The 25,574-nt window shown below is 43.7% G+C and overlaps 1 protein-coding gene across 7 annotated transcripts in view; it reads left to right on the top strand.

The window, feature by feature from the left end:
- The window catches only part of ADCYAP1R1 (ADCYAP receptor type I), a 188,761-nt gene that overhangs the window by 89,558 nt on the left and 73,629 nt on the right, over nt 1–25,574 (top strand). For all 7 annotated transcript variants that reach the window (XM_073334759.2, XM_073334760.2, XM_073334763.2 and 4 more), the window contains exon 4: nt 18,915–19,022. In XM_073334759.2, the coding sequence (XP_073190860.1) occupies nt 18,915–19,022 (108 nt within the window). The remainder of the gene's footprint in view (nt 1–18,914; nt 19,023–25,574) is intronic.

The following is a 25,574-nucleotide window of genomic DNA, read 5'->3' on the forward strand; positions in this document are numbered from 1 at the left end:
TCTCCAAGATGCACCTACTGCCAATTGGTTGGCAGGACTTAAAGGACTCCGGAGCTTTCCTTTGACAAGATTTTCTTGGCAGGTGAGAATGAGACTGCAGCGCTGAGCATGAGCTCAGAATAAATGTCCAGCAGTTGTAAAGAATTTAAACAATATTAAAAGGATACAAGGTTTGTGCCTCTCTCCTGACAGATAACAGCTCCTGTCCTTTAAAAAACTGCATTTCCCATGTGCAAAATAGTCTAGCAAATAAATTAAAAACCTAGCCTCTTTATTTTATTGATCAGGTCTACAAGATTAACATGATAAACAAATAAGGGATAAAACACAAGCCTTTCAGCCTACTGAGGAAGGATGCTCTTCTGGTTAATGGTAGATGAAAGACCTGCTAATGGAAGACCTTCTATTAAGGGAGAAGGCTGCTTTTTTGTTAATAATTATGTATTAAATCTTGTGTGATGAGAATTTGTTTGACCTTTTGCGTATGTTGTTGTTGTTGTTTTTTGCTTGAGTTTCCCCTCCTATGAAATGGGAATAATGACACATCCCTACTTCACAGAGATGTTGGAAGGAGAAATCTCTAAATAGTACCTGAGTGCTTTGTTGATGGGGAGTCATTATGAAGTTGGAGAACTCAACTCCGTTGAACTTTGATTTGAATAAAATAGGGTCCTGCTCTGAAATAGACGTGGTTTAGGTCTGGCAAAACCCAAACCTGCCATCTTCAGACCGTCTCCAAAGGACACCCTTTTTTATTTCATATGTCAGTGGACCGCTACAGTATGAAGAAACGTAGTGGACAGCGATAGTAAGGGCCAGATTCTGATCCCCTTGCTCGTGTTTTGGATGACCTAACTTCAGAAAGGGTATGTCTACACTGCAATGAAATGCCTATGGCTGACTCGTGTCAGCTGACTCAGGCTTATGGGGCTTTTTAGCTGTGTTGTAGACATTTGGGCTTGGGCTGGAGCCCAGGCTCTGGGACCCCATGATGGGGGAGGGACACAGAACCCAGGCTGCAGCTCAAGCCCAAATGTCTACACCATAATTTTTAGCCCCGCAGCCCAATCCCAAGTCAGCTGATCTGAGCCAGCCGTGGGCCTCTGACCATGCCGTGGGCCTCTGAGCTCATTGTAGATGTATTCATAAGAGTACAACTCAAGTCAATGGGAGTAAGGGTGGCAGAATATGGACGTAAGGGGGAAGATCCCTGGCTGCTGTAAATTGTCATAGCTCCATTGATTTCAAAGGAGCTATGACAACCTGCACCACCTGGGATCTGCTCCAATGCCTTTAAAGGTAGGGTAATGAAGGACTTGAGCATTTGGTCTTTGTAAATAAAAATTGCTCTACTTTGGAACCTAGTTATATGTTCATAGTTGCAGACCTACGACTAGACGGATCGATTTGACATTCCTTGACCACTGAAGTTCTGGAAGTACTGGGCAAGCTTCGGACTTTGACCTCTGAGTCCAACTCATGTTCCTCTAGATTGCTGAAGTCCAAAACTGAGGTATCAGATCAGTTACTGGAGAAGATTGTCTCCCTTCAGCAGATCAAGTCCTATCAAGTATAATGAAGTGCTTGTTAGGCCTCACCTCAGTAAAATGGCTCTTGATGTGGAGAAAAACTCTTATCAGAGCTCACTTTGGGGGAGCAGACTGTGAAGAAGTTTTTGGTGAGACAGTTCTGTCAATGAGTGGAGCAGTTAAATGTCCTAGACCTCAGTCAATCCAATTTTAGGCCTGGCTATCATACAGGGAGAACACACTGGTGAGTATTCTGCTTCTGGCTGAGTTAAGAGTTTGGAAGTGAACTGGCTGAGACGCAGCCCAGATACGACAGAGCGTGTAGAATGAGGCAGGGGTCATTTCAGGTCCCTCAACACAGACTCACATCTAGGAGGAGGGTGTGCATCGCTGGATTAGTGGCTGCTTCCTGCTAGCCAGGTAGCATCAGTGCCCACCAGTGTTCTTTACCATCTGCCCATTGCAAGACGATTACTTACCATTTTTCTTCTGCATGTGACCTCTCAATTCTTATCCACACTTTTGTCACATCAAATGTTAGATTCCTACAATGCATTTGACAAAGGACAGTACCTAGAGGTCATGTGGAAACTCAGCTAGTGCAGAAGGTGCTTTAGATTTGGGTTTATTTATTGGAGGTGGCCCTTAGTGCAGGTTCACTGTATTAATGATACATTGATGCTGTCAAGGTTCCTTCCCCACTCTGAACTCTAGGGTACAGATGTGGGGACCTGCATGAAAAACCCCCTAAGCTTATTTTTACCAGCTTAGGTTAAAACTTCCCCAAGGTACAAATTTTTACCTTTTCCCCTTGGACTTTATTGCTGCCACTACCAAGCGTCTAACAAATATATAACAGGGAAAGAGCCTGCTTGGAAACGTCTTTCCCCCCAAAATCCTCCCAAACCCTATACCCCCTTTCCTTGGGAAGGCTTGATAAAAATCCTCACCAATTTGCATCGGTGAACACAGACCCAAACCCTTGGATCTTAAGAACAATGAAAAAGCAATCAGGTTCTTAAAAGAAGAATTTTAATTGAAGAAAAAGTAAAAGAATCACCTCTGTGGTAAATACCTTACAGGGTAAACAGATTCAAAACATAGAGAATCCCTCTAGGCAAAACCTTAAGTTACAAAAAGACACAAAAACAAATATACATTCCATTCAGCACAGCTTATTTTATCAGCCATTTAAACAAAACAGAATCTAGTGCATATCTAACTAGATTGCTTATTAACCCTTTACAGGAGTTCTGACCTGCATTCCTGCTCTGGTCCTGGCAAAGGCAACACACAGACAGAGAGAACCTTTGTTTCTCCCCCCCTCCAGCTTTGATAGTATCTTGTCTCCTCTTTGGTCATTTTGGATCAGGTGCCAGCGAGGTTATCCTAGCTTCTTAACCCTTTACAGGTGAAAGGGTTTTTCCTCTGGCCAGGAAGGATTTAAAGGTGTTTACCCTTCCCTTTATATTTATGACAGATGCTTCCCATGAACTTCTGAAAGCCATGCCCTAGATTATTCACATTTGCTCCTTTAACTTTTTTGTTTCTAAGGGACATTGGCATGATGGATATATCCATGCCCTTCAGCCCATTTGCATTTCCTGATTTGGCAGCTCAACCGTTCATCGGCTCCTGCTTTTTGTCCCTCAAGTCTTAATTCTCCTTTTGTTCATAACTTATTTCCACCTCCTTTCACTATGATGTCCAAAAGAGCATTTAGTTCAGGAATAGATTAATTCTTAATAAACAGTGATACCTTTTTCTTGCAAATGCTCGTATTCTAAAAAGCTGAGGGGTATAGAAGGTAAGATATCTGGAATGACCTATGTATTCTGGGCCACCAACCAGTCACCATTCAAATCCATCCAAAAGATTCACATTTTCCCCAGTGCCCACAAGAAGTAAATAAAAAAATGTTGATAAACTGAAGAAAAATGTCCCGGTCATTCTCCTCTGGGCTTCCCATTGTGCCCTGTTGCCTATGGCTGTCTTGTACATGCCGTAAGCTCTTTGAGGGAGTGACTCTCTGTTTTTTGCTTCTTGCAAGAGGTCAAACAAATTCTCAACCTGCAACATTTAATACATAATTATTAATAAATCAGCAGTCTTCTCCCTTAATAGAAGATCTTCCATTAGCAAGCCTTTCTTCTACAATGTATTCTGGAATTTATTTGGTGATTTTTTTTTCTTTTTACTATCCTATGGTTTTAAAAACTGACAAGTGATTTTTTTGGGTACCTGATCTTCAGAAGGGGCCTGATCTTCAGAAAGTGTGGCTCTCCCATCTCTGTAAATCAAGCCCATTTATAGGTGTCTCAATTTGACCACCCAAACTCACTTATCACTTTTGAAAATGTAGGACCCCTGCTCACATACTCATGTATGACTTTGACTACTGAAATAATGTGATTTATATTTCAGTGGGAAGCCCCTAGATCACGTTCACCCTACCTATAAAAGGCTTTATTCTTAGGATGCCCTTTAAAAGTTATTGTGCATGGCTGAATTTAGTTTAAATATGCTGGCTCTCAACATTACATTTCCTCTGATATTACTCTTCTGAAGCAACTTGACCTTGAAGGTGATATTTTAAAGCAATGAATGAGGAGATGAGTAAAATCACAGAGTATTGTAGAGAACAAACTGGGTGGGTTTCATCTGTGGTCTTTAATTTAAATGTATTTTTCATTTAAGGAAATAATACGGTTATTGTAACTGGTTAAAAAATATAGGCCAGATATTTGACATCGCTCCAGTGAAGTCAGTGGAGTTATACTGACTTTCACCAGCTGAGAATCTGGGCCTATATTTGCCATGTATCGAAATTTAGAATTTTGAGACAGCAGCTGGAGAAGAGAGAGCGCTGAAAAGACATGGCTGTTTCCCTGGCCTGTGCTTGTGTGAAGAGTAGGGTTAACACTACCGCGAAAGAGGTCTTTGTCATTGCTGTTCAGCCTGAGTTCTGAGTCCTTTTCTCTCAAGGACCGGTTCAGATATGAAGGGAGTCTTTTGGCTGCCAGGAATAGCGGAGCAAAAAGAAAGCACATCACTCGGAGAGAGGCTGCATTCAAAGCTAAACACGGGAAGAAAGCTTGTGTGAGCCCTGGGGGGGAATTGGAAGGCTTTTGGTGCTGTCTCCTTGGTTTTAATTTCTTCTTTTGACAGAAGACATTGAAAAGATACGTTTCCATAGTTTTCAATTTGTCGTGAAGTCTTGCATCTCTAGACACACTTTGTCTCTTTGTTCAGCAGTTTACAAGCCAATTTCATCCTTGGTATAACTCCCTTGCTGGATTTTACTGGAATTACTGGAATTTTACTGGAAACCAACGTTGAATATGGTCCTAATTGTGTTTGGCCTAATATAGAATTGCCATAATGATGATATTACAGTTGCGTCGAAGGGGCCCAACGGAGATCAGGGCTCCGTTGTTTTAGGCACGGCACATACACACACTCAAGAGCTTTCAGTCTAAACAAAGAAAAGATGGAAGACAGAAAGTGTTATGAGCTCAGTGTTACAGAGTGGGAGCTGAGGCAGAGAGAGATTCTTGGTAGGTCTACACTGTGTGTGATTGCAGCTTGTGTAGAGGTATCTGAGATAGCTTTAATCTAGCTCGCTCAAGTCCTGGAGCAGTTAAGCTATGGGAGCATGGGCTGTACAAATTCCCCCAAGCCCTTGCTTATTATTCAGGCAGCTAGCCTACATTGAAACCCATGCTGCCAGGTCTGCACAGTTTCGCTACTTGAGTAAGCTAGATTAAAGCTATCTCAGATACCTCTACACAAGCTGCAAATTGCACCATCTGATTGCTGTTTACCGATATCCCAATTGATCTGCTTGAGGTCATCCTAGGAGGCTTCAACAGAGCTAGGAATGGAGTGCAGATTTTCCAAGACTCACGCGGTGCCTTTAACCAGAAGAACATCCTTCTGAATGCAGCATGCACTTCTCTTTGACGTAGGCCATGCCTCTGTTGTTGTAGTTAACGGGTTTTTTTTTGGTTTGTGGTTGATCATCCAGCACTGAGAGCAGTCAGTGTTAAACAAATCCTAATAAACAATCAGGATTCAAGCGTAGGGCCTTTCTGTAAAACCCACACACTGCAGTGAAATAATACACTTCTCCAAGCTGTTCAAAACCAGGAAGTGGAGATTCTTGGATGCAGCATTGTCATGAATGTTTCAGCCCATGACTTCCAGAAACAGACGCAATTTCTTTTTTAATGTTTCCTTTGTACAATGCACCTCCTGCCTTCTTTCAGTTTCCCAGAAATGCTGGATTAAAAACATGCCCAATTGTGTCTGGGCCCCACAAGGAAGGGGTTTTTTTTGTTTGTTTGACTTGGCACATGGAGGAGCCATATGGAGTCCCGAACAATCTGCCCCAGATATGCAGCACAGGGCCCCTGAGAACGGGGAGCATTTCGAGAGCTGGATTTTAAAAGAGGCGCTGCCTTTTACATTGGAATGTGAAGCGGCTGTCATAGGCCCTCTCCTGATGGAGGCACTGGGAAGTGCTCACACAAAGGCTACACTAATGAGCCTGGTTGTGTAAAATTAAGCTCCAGGCCTGCCGTGTTTTGTGTGAGAGTTCTTGAGTTCAAATCCCAGATGAGTCCCCACTCCTGTGACAGCTGCTGTTTTGGCCAACACAGTGGGAATTGAACTGGAGACTCCAGAACTCAGAGCATGAGCTTGAGCTAAAACGTCAAGCTTCTCTACTGAGGACTATAACAGAATTATATCCTCTATGGACCAGGCACAGAAGGGAGGCCTGTAACACACACTCACCCTGTGGGCTATGTCCACACTTAGCTTTAAGCCCCTGAGTATTGCCACTGAAGTCAAGGGAACTACTCAGTTCTTTAAAGTTAAGCGTGCATATAAATCTTTGCTGAATCAGGGCCTTCAGCTGTAAGCTATTCAGGGTAGGGACAGGGGCTTTCTCTGTGCTTATATAGCACCTAGCACAATGGATCCCCAGACTCGATTGGACCCTGTCAACGATACTGTAATACAAGTATTCATTGGTAATACGGGGCTGGACGGAATTTTCACAGGATATTATGGTCACTACTGAGTCTATTTGCCTCCAGCCTGATGACTCGGGAAAACCGAGAAGTCTGCTGCTTGCCAGGGGCTAAGATTCGTGATGTGACGGAGAGACTGCCGAGACTCATCAAGCCCTCGGATCGCTACCCCTTCCTGCTTCTCCACGTGGGCACCAATGATACTGCCAAGAATGACCTTGAGCGGATCACTGCGGACTATGTGGCTCTAGGAAGAAGAATAAAGGAGTTGGAGGCGCAAGTGGTGTTCTCGTCCATCCTCCCCGTGGAAGGAAAAGGCCTAGGTAGGGAGCGTCGAATCGTGGAAGTCAACGAATGGCTACGCAGATGGTGTCGGAGAGAAGGCTTTGGTTTCTTTGACCATGGGATGGTGTTCCATGAAGGAGGAGTGCTGGGTAGAGACGGGCTCCATCTTACGAAGAGAGGGAAGAGCATCTTTGCCAGCAGGCTGGCTAACCTAGTGAGGAGGGCTTTAAACTAGGTTCACCGGGGGAAGGAGACCAAAGCCCTGAGGTAAGTGGGAAAGCGGGATACCGGGAGGAAGCACAGGCAGGAATGCCTGTGAGGGGAGGGCTCCTGCCTCATACTGGCAATGAGGGGCGATCAACAGGTTATCTCAAGTGCTTATATACAAATGCACAAAGCCTTGGAAACAAGCAGGGAGAACTGGAGGTCCTGGTGATGTCAAGGAACTATGACGTGATCGGAATAACAGAGACTTGGTGGGATAACTCACATGACTGGAGTACTGTCATGGATGGTTATAAACTGTTCAGGAAGGACAGGCAGGGCAGAAAAGGTGGGGGAGTAGCACTGTATGTAAGGGAGCAGTATGACTGCTCAGAGCTCCAGTACGAAACTGCAGAAAAACCTGAGTGTCTCTGGATTAAGTTTAGAAGTGTGTGCAACAAGAGTGATGTAGTGGTGGAAGTCTGCTATAGACCACCGGACCAGGGGGATGAGGTGGATGAGGCTTTCTTCCGGCAGCTCACGGAAGCTACTAGATCGCATGCCCTGATTCTCATGGGTGACTTTAATTTTCCTGATATCTGCTGGGGGAGCAATACAGCGGTGCATAGACAATCCAGGAAGTTTTTGGAAAGCGTAGGGGACAATTTCCTGGCGCAAGTGCTAGAGGAGCCAACTAGGGGGGGTGCTTTTCTTGACCTGCTGCTCACAAACCGGGTAGAATTAGTGGGGGAAGCAAAAGTGGATGGGAATCTGGGAGGCAGTGACCATGAGTTGGTTGAGTTCAGGATCCTGACGCAGGGAACAAAGGTAAGCAGCAGGATACGGACCCTGGACTTCAGGAAAGCAGACTTCGACTCCCTCAGGGAACGGATGGCCAGGATCCCCTGGGGGACTAACTTGAAGGGGAAAGGAGTCCAGGAGAGCTGGCTGTATTTCAAGGAATCCCTGTTGAGGTTACAGGGACAAACCATCCCAATGAGTCGAAAGAATAGTAAATATGGCAGGCGACCAACTTGGCTTAATGGTGAAATCCTAGCGGATCTTAAACATAAAAAAGAAGCTTACAAGAAGTGGAAGGTTGGACATATGACCAGGGAAGAGTATAAAAATATTGCTCGGGCATGTAGGAATGTTATCAGGAGGGCCAAATCGCACCTGGAGCTGCAGCTAGCCAGAGATGTCAAGAGTAACAAGAAGGGTTTCTTCAGGTATGTTGGCAACAAGAAGAAAGCCAAGGAATGTGTGGGCCCCTTACTGAATGAGGGAGGCAACCTAGTGACAGAGGATGTGGAAAAAGCTAATGTACTCAATGCTTTTTTTGCCTCTGTTTTCACTAACAAGGTCAGCTCCCAGACTGCTGCGCTGGGCATCACAAAATGGGGAAGAGATGGCCAGCCCTCTGTGGAGATAGAGGCGGTTAGGGACTATTTAGAAAAGCTGGACGTGCACAAGTCCATGGGGCCGGACGAGTTGCATCCGAGAGTGCTGAAGGAATTGGCGGCTGTGATTGCAGAGCCACTGGCCATTATCTTTGAAAACTCGTGGCGAACCGGGGAAGTCCCGGATGACTGGAAAAAGGCTAATGTAGTGCCAATCTTTAAAAAAGGGAAGAAGGAAGATCCTGGGAACTACAGGCCAGTCAGCCTCACCTCAGTCCCTGGAAAAATCATGGAGCAGGTCCTCAAAGAATCAATCCTGAAGCACTTGCATGAGAGGAAAGTGATCAGGAACAGCCAGCATGGATTCACCAAGGGAAGGTCATGCCTGACTAATCTAATCGCCTTTTATGATGAGATTACTGGTTCTGTGGATGAAGGGAAAGCAGTGGATGTATTGTTTCTTGACTTTAGCAAAGCTTTTGACACGGTCTCCCATAGTATTCTTGTCAGCAAGTTAAGGAAGTATGGGCTGGATGAATGCACTATAAGGTGGGTAGAAAGCTGGCTAAATTGTCGGGCTCAACGGGTAGTGATCAATGGCTCCATGTCTAGTTGGCAGCCGGTATCAAGTGGAGTGCCCCAAGGGTCGGTCCTGGGGCCGGTTTTATTCAATATCTTCATAAATGATCTGGAGGATGGTGTGGATTGCACTCTCAGCAAATTTGCGGATGATACTAAACTGGGAGGAGTGGTAGATACGCTGGAGGGGAGGGATAGGATACAGAAGGACCTAGACCAATTGGAAGACTGGGCCAAAAGGAATCTGATGAGGTTCAATAAGGATAAGTGCAGGGTCCTGCACTTAGGACGGAAGAACCCAATGCACAGCTACAGACTAGGGACCGAATGGCTAGGCAGCAGTTCTGCAGAAAAGGACCTAGGGGTGACAGTGGACGAGAAGCTGGATATGAGTCAGCAGTGTGCCCTTGTTGCCAAGAAGGCCAATGGCATTTTGGGATGTATAAGTAGGGGCATAGCGAGCAGATCGAGGGACGTGATCGTTCCCCTCTATTCGACATTGGTGAGGCCTCATCTAGAGTACTGTGTCCAGTTTTGGGCCCCACACTTCAAGAAGGATGTGGATAAATTGGAGAGAGTCCAGCGAAGGGCAACAAAAATGATTAGGGGACTGGAACACATGACTTATGAGGAGAGGCTGAGGGAGCTGGGATTGTTTAGCCTGCAGAAGAGAAGAATGAGGGGGGATTTGATAGCTGCTTTTAACTACCTGAAAGGGGGTTCTAAAGAGGATGGCTCTAGACTGTTCTCAATGGTAGCAGATGACAGAACGAGGAGTAATGGTCTCAAGTTGCAGTGGGGGAGGTTTAGATTGGATATTAGGAAAAACTTTTTCACTAAGAGGGTGGTGAAACACTGGAATGCGTTACCTAGGGAGGTGGTAGAATCTCCTTCCTTAGAGGTTTTTAAGGTCAGGCTTGACAAAGCCCTGGCTGGGATGATTTAACTGGGAATTGGTCCTGCTTTGAGCAGGGGGTTGGACTAGATGACCTTCTGGGGTCCCTTCCAACCCTGATATTCTATGATTCTATGATTCTATGACTAAGTTAAGAACTAAAGTGATAAAAGAATCAGAGCTGAACACTCATGTTGCAAAAACCAAGGTTTGGGAAAACAGAAGCCTGCTGGCCTGTAGGAGGTGATGGGGTTGTGGGAGGATAAGTAGAGTATGTCTGCTTTTGAGATGCCCTTTACCAGGACAATGCTGATCATTAGCTGGAAGAATAAGAGGAAACCCGAACTTTACTATATCAATGATGGGACAAGACTTCGTCTGGTGTTAATCAGCATAGATTCATTGGCTTCAGTGGAGCTGTGCCAAAGCACACCAGCTGTGGATCTGGCCCTAAATCTTCTACCCAAGAGTTGTTTGACTGATCGGCTCGACTACCAGACTGCCAGTAGTGAGTGGGTAGTGGTATTTTGCTACTTTTCTATCCCTTCAGGTCTCTAGTCTATATTTCAGCAGGAATCTAGAACATAAGAACATAAGAATGGCCCTACTGGGTCAGACCAATGGTCCATCTAGCCCAGTATCCTGTCTTCCGACAGCGGCCAGTGCCAAGTTCCCCAGAGGGAATGAACAGAACAGGTCATCATCAAGTGATCCATCCCCTGTCGCCCATTTCCAGCTTCTGGCAAAACAGAGGCTAGGGACACCATCCCTGCCCTATCTGAGTTTATTTTTTAATGTAGTGGATCTATGTAACTCCAGCTGGCACCATTCACCTCTCCCTATGTTCTCGCTGGCCTATGCCATGGTTTGCTAAAGAGTTCCCAACCCATCTGGGTTTTGATGTATTTAGGCACCTAATCCTGCCCTTAGTGTCCATACTCACTTTTCTCACTCTGAAGGTCGGATGGAGTATTCCTTCCCTCAGAGGCATCAGCCACCGTTTGTCCCTGTTTCAGTCACCTCATCTGATTATCTTAAATAGAGGCAACATGTATTTGCATAGGGTCGAAAACAAATAGAAACAAACCAATAATGGTAAAGAAACATATATAGCAGGATCTTAGTAGCATCTGTAAAGCAGCTGTAAAGCTTGTGTCACAGAGTATGAACAGATTACAGAGAGCATCAGTGAACAATTTTTTCTCTCTCCCAGCCTTAAGGCTATCAGGGCTTCTCCAGGCTTGGCAGCTTATAGCCTCAGCATGTGTCTAGTCTTAGTGCCAGATCATGAACCCCTTACTCGCACTGGTGAGTAGTTACTCACCCAGGTGGTCCTCTTGAGTTCAATGGGCTAAATGTGATGGGATTACTGGGGTGAGTGACAGGTCACTAATGTGAGTAAAAGATTCACATAATCTGGCCCTTAGCAATGTGTGCGTCCTCTCTCTGCTGCTACCTTTTTCTTCTTCATTTATCCCTAGGAATGGGTTACCTAGGGAAGTGGTGGAATCTCCTTCCTTAGAGGTTTTTAAGGTCAGGCTTGACAAAGTCCTGGCTGGGATGATTTAGTTTGGGATTGGTCCTGCTTTGAGCAGGGGGTTGGACTAGATGACCTCCTGAGGTCCCTTCCAACCCTGATATTCTATGATTATATGATTCTATGATCCCACTCCCTGTGATCTGGCAGCAAAGAGTTTGTCCAGTTCAAATATTCTTTTCACAGCAGGGGGCGGCAGTAGGGTTTACAGAGTACAGTGGAGTAGACACAGGAGGCCTGTGTTCTATTCCTGACTTCAGGGATTCTGGAACAATTTGTACAGTGGGGGGTGCTGAGAGCCACTGAACCAAACTGTAAACCCTGCATATGATGGAAACCACTTCAAGCCAGGGGATACAGCAGCACCCCTAGTTCCAGCATCTATGCCTGGCTCTCACTGATCTTCTATGTCAACTTGAGCCAATCACTTCACCGCTCTCTCCCTTTATTTTCCCTTTATCTGTCTTTGCCCCTGCCTGGTAGCTAAACAGACATTTCTTGCTGTGTGTTTGTACAGTGCCTATATAATGGAGCCTGGACTTCTGTTGTGCTGAGTGCTATCATAATATAAATAATAATGGTAGAGCTTCATTAGCACTGAATTTCAAGCACAGTATTACAACATTATAGAATCATAGGACTGGAAGGGACCTTGAGAGGTCATCTAGTCCAGCCTCCTGCACTCATGGCAGGACTAAGTATTACAATGCATTTCTCCCCTATTAATTTGTTGCCAAACTCATGTGATTCTCATGTTGTGTATGGTCTCTATTGCTGTTCCAGTATTTGCAAGAATACCAATTAGAAGAGAGAAAAAAGTTTACCCCATTTCCACCAAAGGTGTTTGATTTTGGGGAAAAACACAGCAGGTGGTTCACATAAAATCTCATTAGTCTCTTTGATTGTTTCAGACACCTCCTGGAAGAAAATGTCTCATTACCGTGCGTATTTACATAGCCCCTGGTTTTGTATTGACTGTCACGTAGCACAGCATTATAGAGCATATTATTTAATGTCTTAAGATTTATATGACAAATATAGCTCCTAGTGGGTGAGCAGACAGTGGGCATCCCAGCCTACCAAAACTAACAATGTATAATTTGATCTGGATTTCCATCTTTATCATCCTGATTATATAATTAACCTTTGCAAGTCAATGTCTTTGAGCCTTCTGGAGAATGAGGTTTCTGTTTCTCAATAGCAGACAACAGCATTCTTAGAGGAAAGCCCCCATCTGGCAAATGGACTGGCACAGGTAGACCGTAAAAAGAAAAGGAGGACTTGTGGCACCTTAGAGACTAACAAATTTGTTAGAGCATAAGCTTTCGTTAGCTAAAGCTTATGCTCTAATAAATTTGTTTGTCTCTAAGGTGCCACAAGTCCTCCTTTTCTTTTTATGGATACAGCCTGACATGGTTGCTACTCTGAAACAGGTAGACAGGTGGCTTCAATTAGCAATTTCTTCAAACCCCCAGAAAAGATTTAGAGAGACGATTTGCAACAACATTGGAGTATGCTGTGGTCAGCAAATCTGAATAAAGGTTCAGATGCCATTCCAGCATTATTTAGTTATGATTTTATTTTGCTATTTGACACTATTTTAAGTATATTAGGAACAAAAAGAATCCTAACATTGGTAATGGTCCATTACTAAAGGGCATTTGACTTGGTGCAGTATGATATTTTTGGTTTAAAAGGTTAATTTTGCATAAATCATGAACTAGTTTAAAAACTGGCTAACTGACAGGCTTCAAAATAGAATTATAAATGGAATGATCATGGAATAGGTATGCTTCTCAAGGGGTGCCCCAGGGATCAGTTCTTGGTCCTCTGCTGTTAAATATTTTTTATCAATGACCTGGAGGAGAACATAAAATCAGAATTAACAAAGTTTGCAGATAACACAATGATTGGGGAAGTGGTAAATAACTAAGAGGACAGTCATCGATACAAAGTGAACTGGATTGCTTGGTAAGCTGGGTGCAAGCAAACAGTATGTGTTTTTAATATGGCCAAATATAAAAGGGTACTGTCACATTGTCTGGAATGGCACACAACTGTGAGTGCCTACCTCAGGGCAGGCTGTAAGAAAACAATGCAGACACCCCAAATCGGTGGTATGTTCTATAATTAGAGTTCACTAAGCCAGTAAAAAATGTGAACTCCTGGATCACTGTGCCAGTCTTACCATAGGTTTCAGAGTAACAGCCGTGTTAGTCTGTATTCGCAAAAAGAAAAGGAGTACTTGTGGCACCTTAGAGACTAACCAATTTATTTGAGCATAAGCTTTCGTGAGCTACAGCTCACTCACAAAAGCTTATGCTCAAATAAATTGGTTAGTCTCTAAGGTGCCACAAGTACTCCTTTTCTTTTAGTCTTACCATAGAGTCACAGACAGTCCCCTCGGACTCTCCAGCCTATCTTGCCACCCAGACAAACTGGACTTTGTGATTAAAAGGTCACTTATACCAAAAATCACAGCATATCAGGTTGTTCCCAGTCCCAAAAGACCAGTCTCTTACTGCAGATCAATTTGTACTTTATATCTTACACGAAAGAAAATGCTGCCAGCCAATTCTAAAGTAAAATAACCAAAGATTTATTAGCTAAGAAAAGGAAATGAGAGTTATTGAGAGGTTAAAGCAGGTAAAATATATGCACAGGTGAGTCACAGTTGTAATTCCTAATGGTGGCAGAGATGTAATAAACTGCCTGTTTCCTAAAAGTCTTTTCAGGGTACCCAGATTGTCTCTGGAAATCTCTGCTTTGCATCTGGTACACTTCCCTGTACAAGTCCAAATAGTCCAAAGATGAAGGATCTCTCCTTGAATCCATTCTCATAGCTTCACAGAAAACAAGCTGAAGGTGTCATTGCTGACATGGGCTTTTTCCTTTGATGACAGAGAGTGAGGAATGCATTTTGATTCTTTGACCTCTGATGGTCACCCACGATGACCACTGGCTTTGAAATGAGCACTTTCCTGTTCAAGTTCTTCATTTGCATTCCACTAGGCTTCTTTCTCCTTTGATGGGTTATTTGGTTGCAGGGATCCACACAATGTAAATGTTTTCTGTTACATTATAACAGGAAACAGACAAGTGAAAACAAGGCAAGTAACGTACTATTCGTTTTCATTACTTTTAAACATCAAATACACTTTAACAATTACGTTGATCTATACTGCTACACCAGTGAATTGACCTGGGGTTTCGGCATGAGCTGGCACCTGGTCTGCCAGCGTCCCGTGTACATCCTAGGAACAATGTGCAGGCTATGCTGACAGGATGGGGTCTCTGGCGCGGGAAGCAGTGAGTCTGAAAAAGACTTGCGGGGTGATGGTGGATTATCAGCTGAACCTGAGGTTGCAGAGTGATGCTGTAGCCAAAAGGGCTAATCTGATCCATGGATGTATGAGCAGGGGAATATTGAGTTGGAGTAAGGTGGTGATATTATCTCTGCTGCTGCCAGTGGTGTGACCCCTTCTGGAATACTGTGTCTAGTTCTAATGCCCACAAGTCAAGAAGGATGTTGATAAATTGGAGAGGGTTCAGAGAAGGGCCCCAAGAATGATTTAAAGGGTTGGATAACATGCCGTACCGTGACAGACTCAAGCAGTTTGAGTCTTGACCAAGGGAAGGTTAAGGGGTGACTTGATCACAGTTTATAAGTTTAAATTTTGTTAATTGGCTCTTTGATCTAGCAAGCAAAGTCTAACATGATCCAATGGCTGGAAGTTGAAGCTAGACTAATTCAGGCTGGAAATATGCCACACATAATTGAGGTTGGTTAACAATTGGAGCAATGTACCAAGGGTTGAGGTGGGTTCTCCATCACTGCCAATTTTAAAATTAAGACTGGGTGTTTTTTCTGAAAGATCTTCTCTAGTTCAAACAGCAATTAATTCAGGAAAGTCCGATGGCCTGTGCTAAGCAGGAGGTCAGACTGGCCTTAGAATCTATGAATCAGTGTGACCCATACTGTTCAAACATGTGACCCAAATACTCATGAAAACAATCTTTACATACCCAAGTCAGTCATTATGTGTTTTAGGATCTGCCCTTTATTCAGTAAGAAAATATAAGGCCTGATCCCACTACCATTGAAGTCAGTGGAAAAACTCAATGAGCAAGTCCAGTCCAATGGACATATTTTCTTAGCTGATGTAAATTGGCATAGCATTTGATGTCAATAGAGCTTTGTTTATTTACTCCAGCCAATGATCTGCCCTGTATTATATCTGTACCCAAACGGCAACAATGGCATTCTAAAGAATTGTCTCCTTTCACTGATGGTCTTTCTTTCACTCACAGTGAGAGAGGGAATTTGTCAGCAGAACCATTCAGACAAGTACAGTGCTCCCTTTAAAATTTGATAAGATTATGTACTCAGATTCAACATCAAATGAAAAGAACCAGAAAGCAATCGTGCGGTAGCAGAGTGGGTTAGATTTTCTGTCCCTTTCTTTTCATACAGCGGCAGAATACGATTCCAATTTGAGGGCTTCTTGCAAAATCATTTTGTGGATACTAATGGGGAATTTGAGGGATTTCTCTGAACTCTTCTGCAAACTGGCAAGCCTACCAGGTTTACAACCCTGAAAGTTGGGGACTTTAAATTTAAAGAATTTCATTGGCGGTCATGCTAAAGAATTTCCTTGCCAGTGAGATGCTCCTTGAAAAATGTTCAGAGCTTGTCGTGTTTCTGACAGCAGTGCTCAGAAAGGAACAGGAGCGGAGCTGTTTTACCTTATCTACAGCAGCTAAGAATGAGCCTTTTTTCTGTTTTTTTTAGGGGTTTATGTTGCTGCCCATCATCCTAAACAAACAAGCAAGCAAAGTTTATTTTTACTTGAATAAGAAGAAAAAGATGCTGGCCCAGATTGTCATCTGCATGCTATGGGGCAGATGGATTGAAATCAATGGTGTTAAGATGAATTACGTAAGCTGAGGATCCAGCCTTCTATCTGCTAGGCACAGTTGAAGATGGTGGGCAAAGTACTATGTTCTGGCATCCCAGTTCTGTAGCCAGTTTTCTGCTTGCCCAATCCCTAGCATAGTTTAGAGCAACCTCAAGGATGCTTTAAACTACAGTGGCTCATTCTGGCTCTGGCACACAGGCTAAGGACAACCCAAGGATGGCGGTATACTGTATACAGCACTAGGGAGAACACTGCTGGAATTCTGTGTCTTGTTCTGATGTCAACACTTTAGAAAGGATGTTGACAAACTGGAAATGCATTCAGAAAAGAGCTAAGGATTGAATCGAGGTCTGGAACCCATGCCGTGCAGTGATTGACTTCTGAAGAAAGAGAAGGAGTACTTGTGGCACCTTGGAGACTAACAGATGTTTTATGCACCTGATGAAGTGAGCTGTAGCTCACGAAAGCTTATGCTCTAATAAATTTGTTAGTCTCTAAGGTGCCACAAGTCCTCCTTCTCTTTTTACGGATACGGACTAACATTGCTGCTACTCTGAAACCTGACTTCTGAAGCTCCATCAGTATAGTTTATCTGAGAGAAGGTTAAATGGTGACTTGATCACAGCCTACAAGGCCCAGATTTTTAAAGGTATTTAGGCATTGCTTGCATTCAGCAAGGCCTACGTGATTTGATGGTGAGTCCCATTTTCATAAGTGACTAAGGAGCTTTTTCTTATTGAAAGTCAATGGGACTTATTCTCCTAAATACCTTTGAGGATCTGGGTGTTAGGAATCTAACTCCTATTGAAATCAGTGGGAGTTATGCACCTAAATACCTTTAAAGACCTGGCCCTGCTTGCCTAAATCACTTTTCAAATTGGGATTTAGCCATCTAAATTCCTTATGCCTTGCAATGCTGACCAAATAATGGCTACATGCCTTTAAAAATCTAAATACCTGCACATGGAGATTTCTGATCGTGATCTGATCTTTAATCCAGCAGATGAAGGTAGAATAAGATCCATTGAATGGCTGGAAGTTGAAGCTAGAGCAATTCAGATTGGAAATAAGGTGCATTTTTTTTAACATTACAACACTTTACCTGGTGAGGTGGTGGATTCTCCATCACTAAAAGATATCTACCTTAACCAGAAATAATGTGCTGGATGCAAGGGAAATATAGGGTGAGGTTCTCTGGCTATTGCTATGCAGGAGATTGGACTAGATGACCGTAATGGTCCCTTTTTGCCTTAATATTTATGAATCTATACTACCTACGTGGGAGGTGTGGGAGGGGGAGTACAGGTTGCTCCCAGGGAGACCACCTGGCCAGTATTTGACTGGCCTGTCTGTTTTTTTTATGGATTTGCCAGTTGCCAGAAAAATAATTAAATCTGCTGGGTTTTTGTTGTTGTTGTTTTTTTTTTTTTTTACACGCATCTAAAGATTTGCATTATTATTATTTCTGTGTCCAGCTAAAGATGCTGCAGTGTTCCCACTTCTGCAGTTTAAGCTGTAACAGATCAACACGATTAAAAAGACAGCAGCTGTCTTCCCACCAACATGCAAGTGCACCACCTATGTGTGTGTGAGAGGGTTTGAGTCACGTGAGTGAGGAGACAAGCGATGTTCTCAATCTTATCTATACATGTTCTCTCTCTAGATACTATAAGTGGCTGTTGAGGGGGTAGACAGGAGGGTTGCAGAGTTGCCCGGGGGTTGGTGTTGCAGTGGGCTTGCCTTGGGTGGAAGAGATGCTGGGTTTTTTTGCATTTCAAAGGTGGTAACCCTAGCTTCCCCTGTGCTAGCTAGGGATTATCCCATGCCTGATCGGTGCCTTGCCCTTATGCAGGGAGCACAGGGTGAAGGAGGAAAGGCTCTTGGGCCTCGACCTTCAAAAGGTATTTAGGCTTCTACTGTCCCTTGAAATCAGTGGGAGCTAAGTGCCTAAATGCTTTTGGGGATCTGGGCCCTGCACTCCCACTCCCAGAGCCCACCCTCACTTATCATGTAGTCCTTAAGCAAACTCCCGCTGGAGTGACTGGACCAAATCCTGAGAGGTGCTGACCTCTTGGGGTGTTTCTGGTCTTCAGGACCTCTCAGGTTTTATCCCAGAGGCTTGTTTGCCTGAGGGGAAAACTGATGAAAGGCCTCAGGATTTGGCCCATTGTGTTGACTGATAGCTACATTAGAGCAGAATGTGGTACCTGGGGGCCAGACTCTCCATTGGAATAAATTGGTGCAGCTTGATTGGCACAGCTTAATTCGTTTCAATTTCTGCCCACAGAGAGTATGGCCCCATTATCACTGTTCCGGTACCATAGTGATGCCTCCTGTTTAATACTGGTGCAGTCAGTACAAAATAATCCCACCCATTTTAAGCCTATATGAAAGTGTTACACTCCTTTAGAGTAATGGACAGTATGTTTATGGCTCTGAGATGGAGGTAACTATAAAGCACTATAGCAAATTGAAAGGCGATTGAATTTGATTGCAACTCTTTCTTTATGTCTCTCTTTCTCTTCTATAGGTTGCCCTGGGATGTGGGATAATATTACATGCTGGAAGTCGGCGAGTGTGGGCGAAATCGTCTCTGTCAAGTGTCCTGCTCTGTTCAGAATTATTAACTCTGAAGACGGTAAAGTGCTCTTCTCCTTTCTTCATTTGTTCCATATTGTTGCTAGATTCAGTAGCCTCTTGCTGCTTGCAGTCATGCTGATCATACAGCCAAGCAATTGGACTATTAAAGGGGATCAAAAGCTCTTTAGTGGACTGGGGCTGCTGGAGGCATAGTGTTTAAACAATACGTCAGGCTTCCAGGATTTGTGTGTGTGTGTGTGTGGAGGAAAGCATCACCTAATATACAAGATGAGAGGATCACTACACTATGGCTAATTACAAAATAGAAAGCTGCGCCCTTAGATACTGATTGAAGCTAATGGGAATTGTGATTGCTGTCTAAAGGGCCTTGTATTATTAATACAAAATTAAAAAAAAAAAAGAGAGAGAGAGAGACAGGTCCTGAAGTCAAAACTCAGGGTCAGATTCTGGTTGGCCTCATGCACGTGTGGTCAGGAGGGGGAGAGGATAGAAGGAACTCCCGTCTTGTGTCAGGAAGAATTCCAGGGCCTTCATTCACCCAAGGGTGGGGGTGGCTCTATTTATGCTCCCTATAAGGGGTGGAAATGGGAGGGGCCATGGTCCTACCACCTCAGGCATCTGTCGGTGTAGCTCGCTGGTGGCACAGTAGGCAAATCAAGGGTAGCAGTAGCAGTGAATATGCAGCCTGAGGCATTCAGGAGTCTGATAGCTCTTGGTGTTCCCTCTGGGGCAGTACAGCTGTACATCATCTTCAATGCAGGGTTGTGCCTAACTATCCCAATCAAACCCTCAGTCCTTCCTCATGCAAAACTCCCAATGAAATCAATGTGAATTTGGCCTGAATAAAATCTTCAGGACTTGAGCAAGTTATAATTAACTATTAAACTATTTAGTCTGATTATTGACATTAAGGCACAGGAAATGAGGTTCCCACTTGAATGCATGAGAGAGACAGACTTTCAAATTTGTTTGGCAAGTTTTGTTTTTAATAGTAATCCATTAACCACATTTTTGCTGCTGTTAAATAGCCCAATTCTGGACAATTCCTCCCAGCGCCAATCCTAATCCAGTGATGTATCAGTTAAATGGCAGCTTCCCTTGAGAGGGGTGGTAACAAAACTTGATCCTGATCCCTACGGCTATTTTGCAAATTTTTCACATACATTCTTCTATAGTAAAGTCCACATTTGCACCTGCAAACACTGTACAGAAAAAGCTTTGTATATTTGAGCAAGTAAGGACTTCATGCACAAGTTCATGTGTGTGCTAAACCCCATTACACTGTTATGCTTGCTTCAGTGTCCTGGTCATTTATTCTTGTAAAAACGCTATTTTGGATTTTATATGACTAAATGTTGTCACAAAGACCTTATTTTTGATGTCCTATAATATATAAGACCAGCTGCAGCAGCCTCAATAGTGCTAAGGAATTGGTTCTGTAGTGACTCAGAGATGCACTTTCTGAATCATCAAAGGCTAGTGATGGTAGCAAAATGACATGCCAGAGTTTTATGGAGATAGCACAGGCAAGAAAATTCTTGCTGTCTCCATGGATTTTTGACCAGCCTGAGACACGGATACCCATCTGCATCAGTCACACACACACACAGTCACTCACTCAGTCTGATGGCCAAACTAGTTCATTCAGGTCATCTCCAGAGCAGCAGTTACATTCAACCAAAAGTTTTCCCAGTACAATAATCACGGGGTGCTCACTTTCTGGAGGCAGAACGCTTTTATAATGTTTATTGTGCACCAACTGGCGGCTTATTTATCATTTTCTTCTGATGTAATTAAAGCAGCCCGGCTTTCAATAGAGGTTCTTGTCAGATGATGTTCCATGAGAAGCCCCTGTTTTTGAGTGGTTTGTAATCACATTCTTTAAATATCCTTGAGCTGAAGCTTGGCAACGTAGAAGATCTTTTCTTTTTTTATGCCGGTGCACTGCTCAGGGATGTTGCTGGTTTGGCAATGCAGAGTGACGTGCTGTTTATCTACAGCACGGGCAAGATTTCTCTATAGTAAACATGCCTCAACCCCAACCCTCCCAAGTGTCCCTCGCCATTATGAATGTCAGTCCTGCATTTGTTTCCATTCCACCCATATTTGGTGCTCTCTCTGCATCGGAAATAAACAGCTGCAGAACTGCACGTGCAGACAGAGCTATGTACCACAAAGGGATGAGTCCAGCAGTACTTTTAAGTCTTCTGCATAAATACTTTTGTGTCCTGCGTTTAGGATGTTTGTCACATGTTGCCTTCCGCAGTTGGGCCTTGGCTGGTCGAGCTCTCAACCTTGACCTGGAAAGGTGAGAAGAAGTGCAGTGTAGATACCCATTCAGCCCTCTTGGTCTCCATGCCAAAATCACTAACAAGTGCCAGGTGGCATCACTTGCAGTTTTCATGTGTAAACCTGTCCAATAGAAGCAAGTCCAAGACCCGCCAAATCATCAAGTAACCATACAGCTATTAGATCGTTAACAATGTGAGGCCACTATTAACTCAGACTGGCTTTGTACTAGTGACCCAAAGGTGGAGGACTCTACATCCATTTCAGATCCCCATGACCTTTTTGTATCATCCTTACAACTTTTTTATTTTTATTTGTCTGGTATTTTTGTTTCAGTAGGAGCAGAGTGGAGCAATAGTCACATTTCTATGACTGTTCCGTTTATAAAGGGTTGGTTAATTACTGGACATACCAGGATAGGACATTTCACATGAGATGAAAACAGTAACCACAATGATATTTTAAGATCCATCTGGCTGAGAATTGCGGAATTGCTCCCAAATCTCTTCTACTCTAGTATGTTAAGGACGGATCCAAGTTTCTGAGCTGTTGCTCTGCTGGGATTCCAGGATACAACATTTCTTTCTTGAAAATATATTTATGTGACCTCCATCCATCAATCCAGAGACCTTGCTTTCATTTTAGTCTTTTGGGGAGGTTATAAATCAGAGACTCGTAGGACTGGAAGCAACCTTTAGAGGTCTTCTACTCCAGTCCCCTGCACTCATGGACAAACTGGAGAAATGGTCTGAAGTAAATAGGATGAAATTCAATAAGAACAAATGCATAGTACTCCACTTAGGAAGGAACAATCAGTTGCCCACATACAAAATGGGAAATGAGAGCTTAGGAAGGAGTACAGTGGAAAGGGATCTGGGGGCTCACAAGGGATCATAGTGGGTCACAAGCTAAATATGAGTCAACAGTGTAACGCTGTTGCAAAAAAAGTAAATCTCATTCTGGGATGTATTCGCAGGAGTGTTGAAAGCAAGACATGAAGTAATTCTTCCATTCTATACCATGCTGATTAGGCCTCAACTGGAGTATTGTGTTCAGTTCTGGGCGCCACATTTCAGGAAAGATGTGGACAAATTGGAGAACGTCCAAAGAAGAGCAGCAAAAATTATTAAATGTCTATAAAACATGACCTATGAGGGAAGATTGAAAAAGCTGGGTTTGTTTAGTCTGGAGAAGAGAAGATTGAGGGGGGCATGATAACATTTTTCAAGTACATAAAAGGTTGTTACAAGGAGGAGGGAGGTGAATTGTACTCATAAACCTCTGAGGATAGGACGGGAAGACTGGGCTTAAATTGTAGCAAGGCTGGACATTTAAGTTTAGGCATAAAGTTGCCGTTTGTCATGGTTTTCGTAGTGCCACTGTTGATTCTGCTGCTGACATGTCCTCATTCACAGGCCATTCAAAGCATCCCAGCTCATCTTTGGTAAAGAAATTGCGGTGACGTGTGGCAAAGCTGCGATGTTGCACGGCTGTGTAACAAAGGAGGTCAAGGCACTACAGTGAAGCATCTTGGTCCCACTGGGTGTAATTTAATGAGCTGTGATCCTCAATAGCAATGTTGGCTTGTTTCTTATTTTATATTTTTTCGCACCCAATGAAAATGCTGTCTTTCAAAAGAAGTCTGTTGAAGTCCAGAAAGCACCCACCACTCTGTTTGGCACGACTGACAGGTTTGAGAGCGATTAATTCTGTCGGTCCAGATCAGTAGATCAGAGCTTGAGTAAAAGCTAGTACAGATGACAGAATGCAGTGTTCAGAGATTTCCATCTGCCTGACATTGTGGCATGTATTTATTTAGCGTGCGCATAGTCGTCTAGCCAAGCGATGGCATCTTCAGTGGGGTGATGCAGTTCTTCTCGGCCACCGCTGAACCTAGTCAGCAGGCATTCCGCGACAACGTGCGTCATCATCTGTGTCGCCCCGCAGCTGCACAAAGGGCTGTCATGAAGGCCCCAGCGATGCTGTTTGGCTGCACAGAGACCAAAAGATAGCTATGACTGGCCCTTGCCGGCTCTTCTCTCTAGTCAGAATGAATTCCCCTCCCCCCACAAGTGCTCAATCTAGGAAACTATACACAGCATTAAAAAGGTTTCAGAGTAGCAGCCGTGTTAGTCTGTATTCGCAAAAAGAAAAGGAGGACTTTTGGCACCTTAGAGACGAACAAATTTATTTGAGCATAAGCTTTCGTGAGCTACAGCCCACTTCATCAGATGAAGTGAGCTGTAGCTCACGAAAGCTTATGCTCAAATACATTTGTTTGTCTCTAAGGTGCCACAAGTACTCCTTTTCTTTTAGCAGTAAAAAGAGCATGATTATGCTACATTGATTTACTGTATATAAAAACAGAGAGAAAATAGTTTAGATAGATAGACAGTGTGCAGTGTGTACTACCCATAAGAAACTCTCTAATTAGAAGTTAGAGTTCTATAGTCATTTCTCTAAAATACTATGGAATTCAATGGCAAATGAGATCCTTTCCATAGGTGTTTTGAACCATCACATAGGGTTCCATGGCTGGGCTAGAACTAATTCCGTTGGATAGCTAAAATATTATTTGGGAACCATTTCATTCACTATTAAATTCTGTAAGACCTTTTCAGAAGGGTAAGGCCAATTCCATCCCATGAACTGTGTGGGGAAAGAAATACTAGTGGTCGGCTTACGGCTTTCACCTCGCTTCTTCTATAATCCGCTGTAACCCCAGGCTTGTCTCCCATGTGTCCTGCCCAAGTTTTACTATCCTGGAGAGCTAGAAACCACTTAGACTTTGCTCTCCCACTGCAGGATGTAAATAATTTCCCATTAAAACCAATGGGAGTTATACATATTCTGCCATAGGGGAATTAGGCTGCAGGTCATTCCCATGTCTACTGCATTACAATGACCTTTGGCACTTCTGCTTCCTAGGCACTGGGCTTAGCTGTGGCAATTAAATCTGTTGGATTCAGGAAATCTTCTGTGGTCTTCCTCATTTTGAAATACCTCATTCTTTTGACAAAACCGAAGCTGTCAGAAAGAATGGAAAAGGAAGGGTGTGTGTGTGTGTGTGAATGAGTGGGAGAGAGAGAGAGAGAGAGAGGAGTGCCGTGCTATACCTATATACTTTCTCAAGATGAGGAGTGTATGGAAAAGGGCCCAATAAGACCACTAGTTATTCAGATACTTCTGTGACATATCTATGGTGAATAGATAGATCGTAATATACTTTGTCTTGCCCAAACTGAAAATTGCTCAGAACATTTGCCAGCGACAGCATCTCTTACTTTGGCTGCTTTATTATTGTACTACTACTTGAACGGCCATCTTGTCACAATGGTGTGGCAACTGGGCCACATAATCCACATCTGTGCACTCTCCTGTGTGCAAGCAATGAAACGGTTGCATGTAAATTAGCTGTAGAGCAAAAGTGGTGATGGGTTCAGTTACCTCTGAGATGACAGTGGTCTAGGACTCTTGGCATTGCATAGATACATGTCTTGCTGTCTCGCTGTTGTGACAAGGTCGGGCCAGATGGCTACAGGAGAGTAATAGAGGGCAGATATACTAGCCCCAGGCTAAGTAGGTCCCTTTTCCCTGGGCAAGGTAACAAGGAAGGTTCCAGAACAATCAGGAACCTACTGGAGGCAATTAAGACAGACAGGCTGATTAGAACACCTGCAGCCAATCAAGAAGCTGCTAGAATCAATTAAGGCAGGCTAATCAGGGCCCTGGGCTGGAACCCGGAGTAGAGGGCAGGCCCGGATTCCCCCCAAACCTCTGAACTCCTGGTCAGACACAGGAGGAGTTGACCTGGACTGTGGGTTCATGAAAACAGCCAAACTAAGGGCTGCCATGAAGCTCCAAGGCGAGCAAATCCGCCAATAAGCACCAGACCCACCAAGGTAGAGGAGAAACTTTGTCACACCATGTAATTCATAAAGTCAAAATGGCTGGAAGTTTAAAAATTGCCTACTAACAGACGAGAGATCTCAGTGATGATTGAACCTGGTGATATTCTGAACAAAAAGAGCTCTCCACCATGCTTGTAGCTGTTTCTATTGCTTCACACTGACTCAAGAGACATTCTAGGCTTCAGAATCACATAGACAATTGACAGTCCTGGAATGTTATTGGTAGAGAGAGACAGTAAAGCTGACTATTTAAGATCAGAGACTTTACAAGCAATAAAATGTAGCTAGAGAAAATCCGCATTTTTACTGCGCCTGGAGAAGCAAGCTTTCTCTGTGACTAGCTGAAATTAATGTCAGCATTGCAGCAGTCATGCACTGCTGGCAAATAA

Source organism: Lepidochelys kempii, chromosome 2 (assembly GCF_965140285.1).
Source record: "Lepidochelys kempii isolate rLepKem1 chromosome 2, rLepKem1.hap1, whole genome shotgun sequence".
Taxonomy (NCBI): Eukaryota; Metazoa; Chordata; order Testudines; family Cheloniidae; genus Lepidochelys; species Lepidochelys kempii.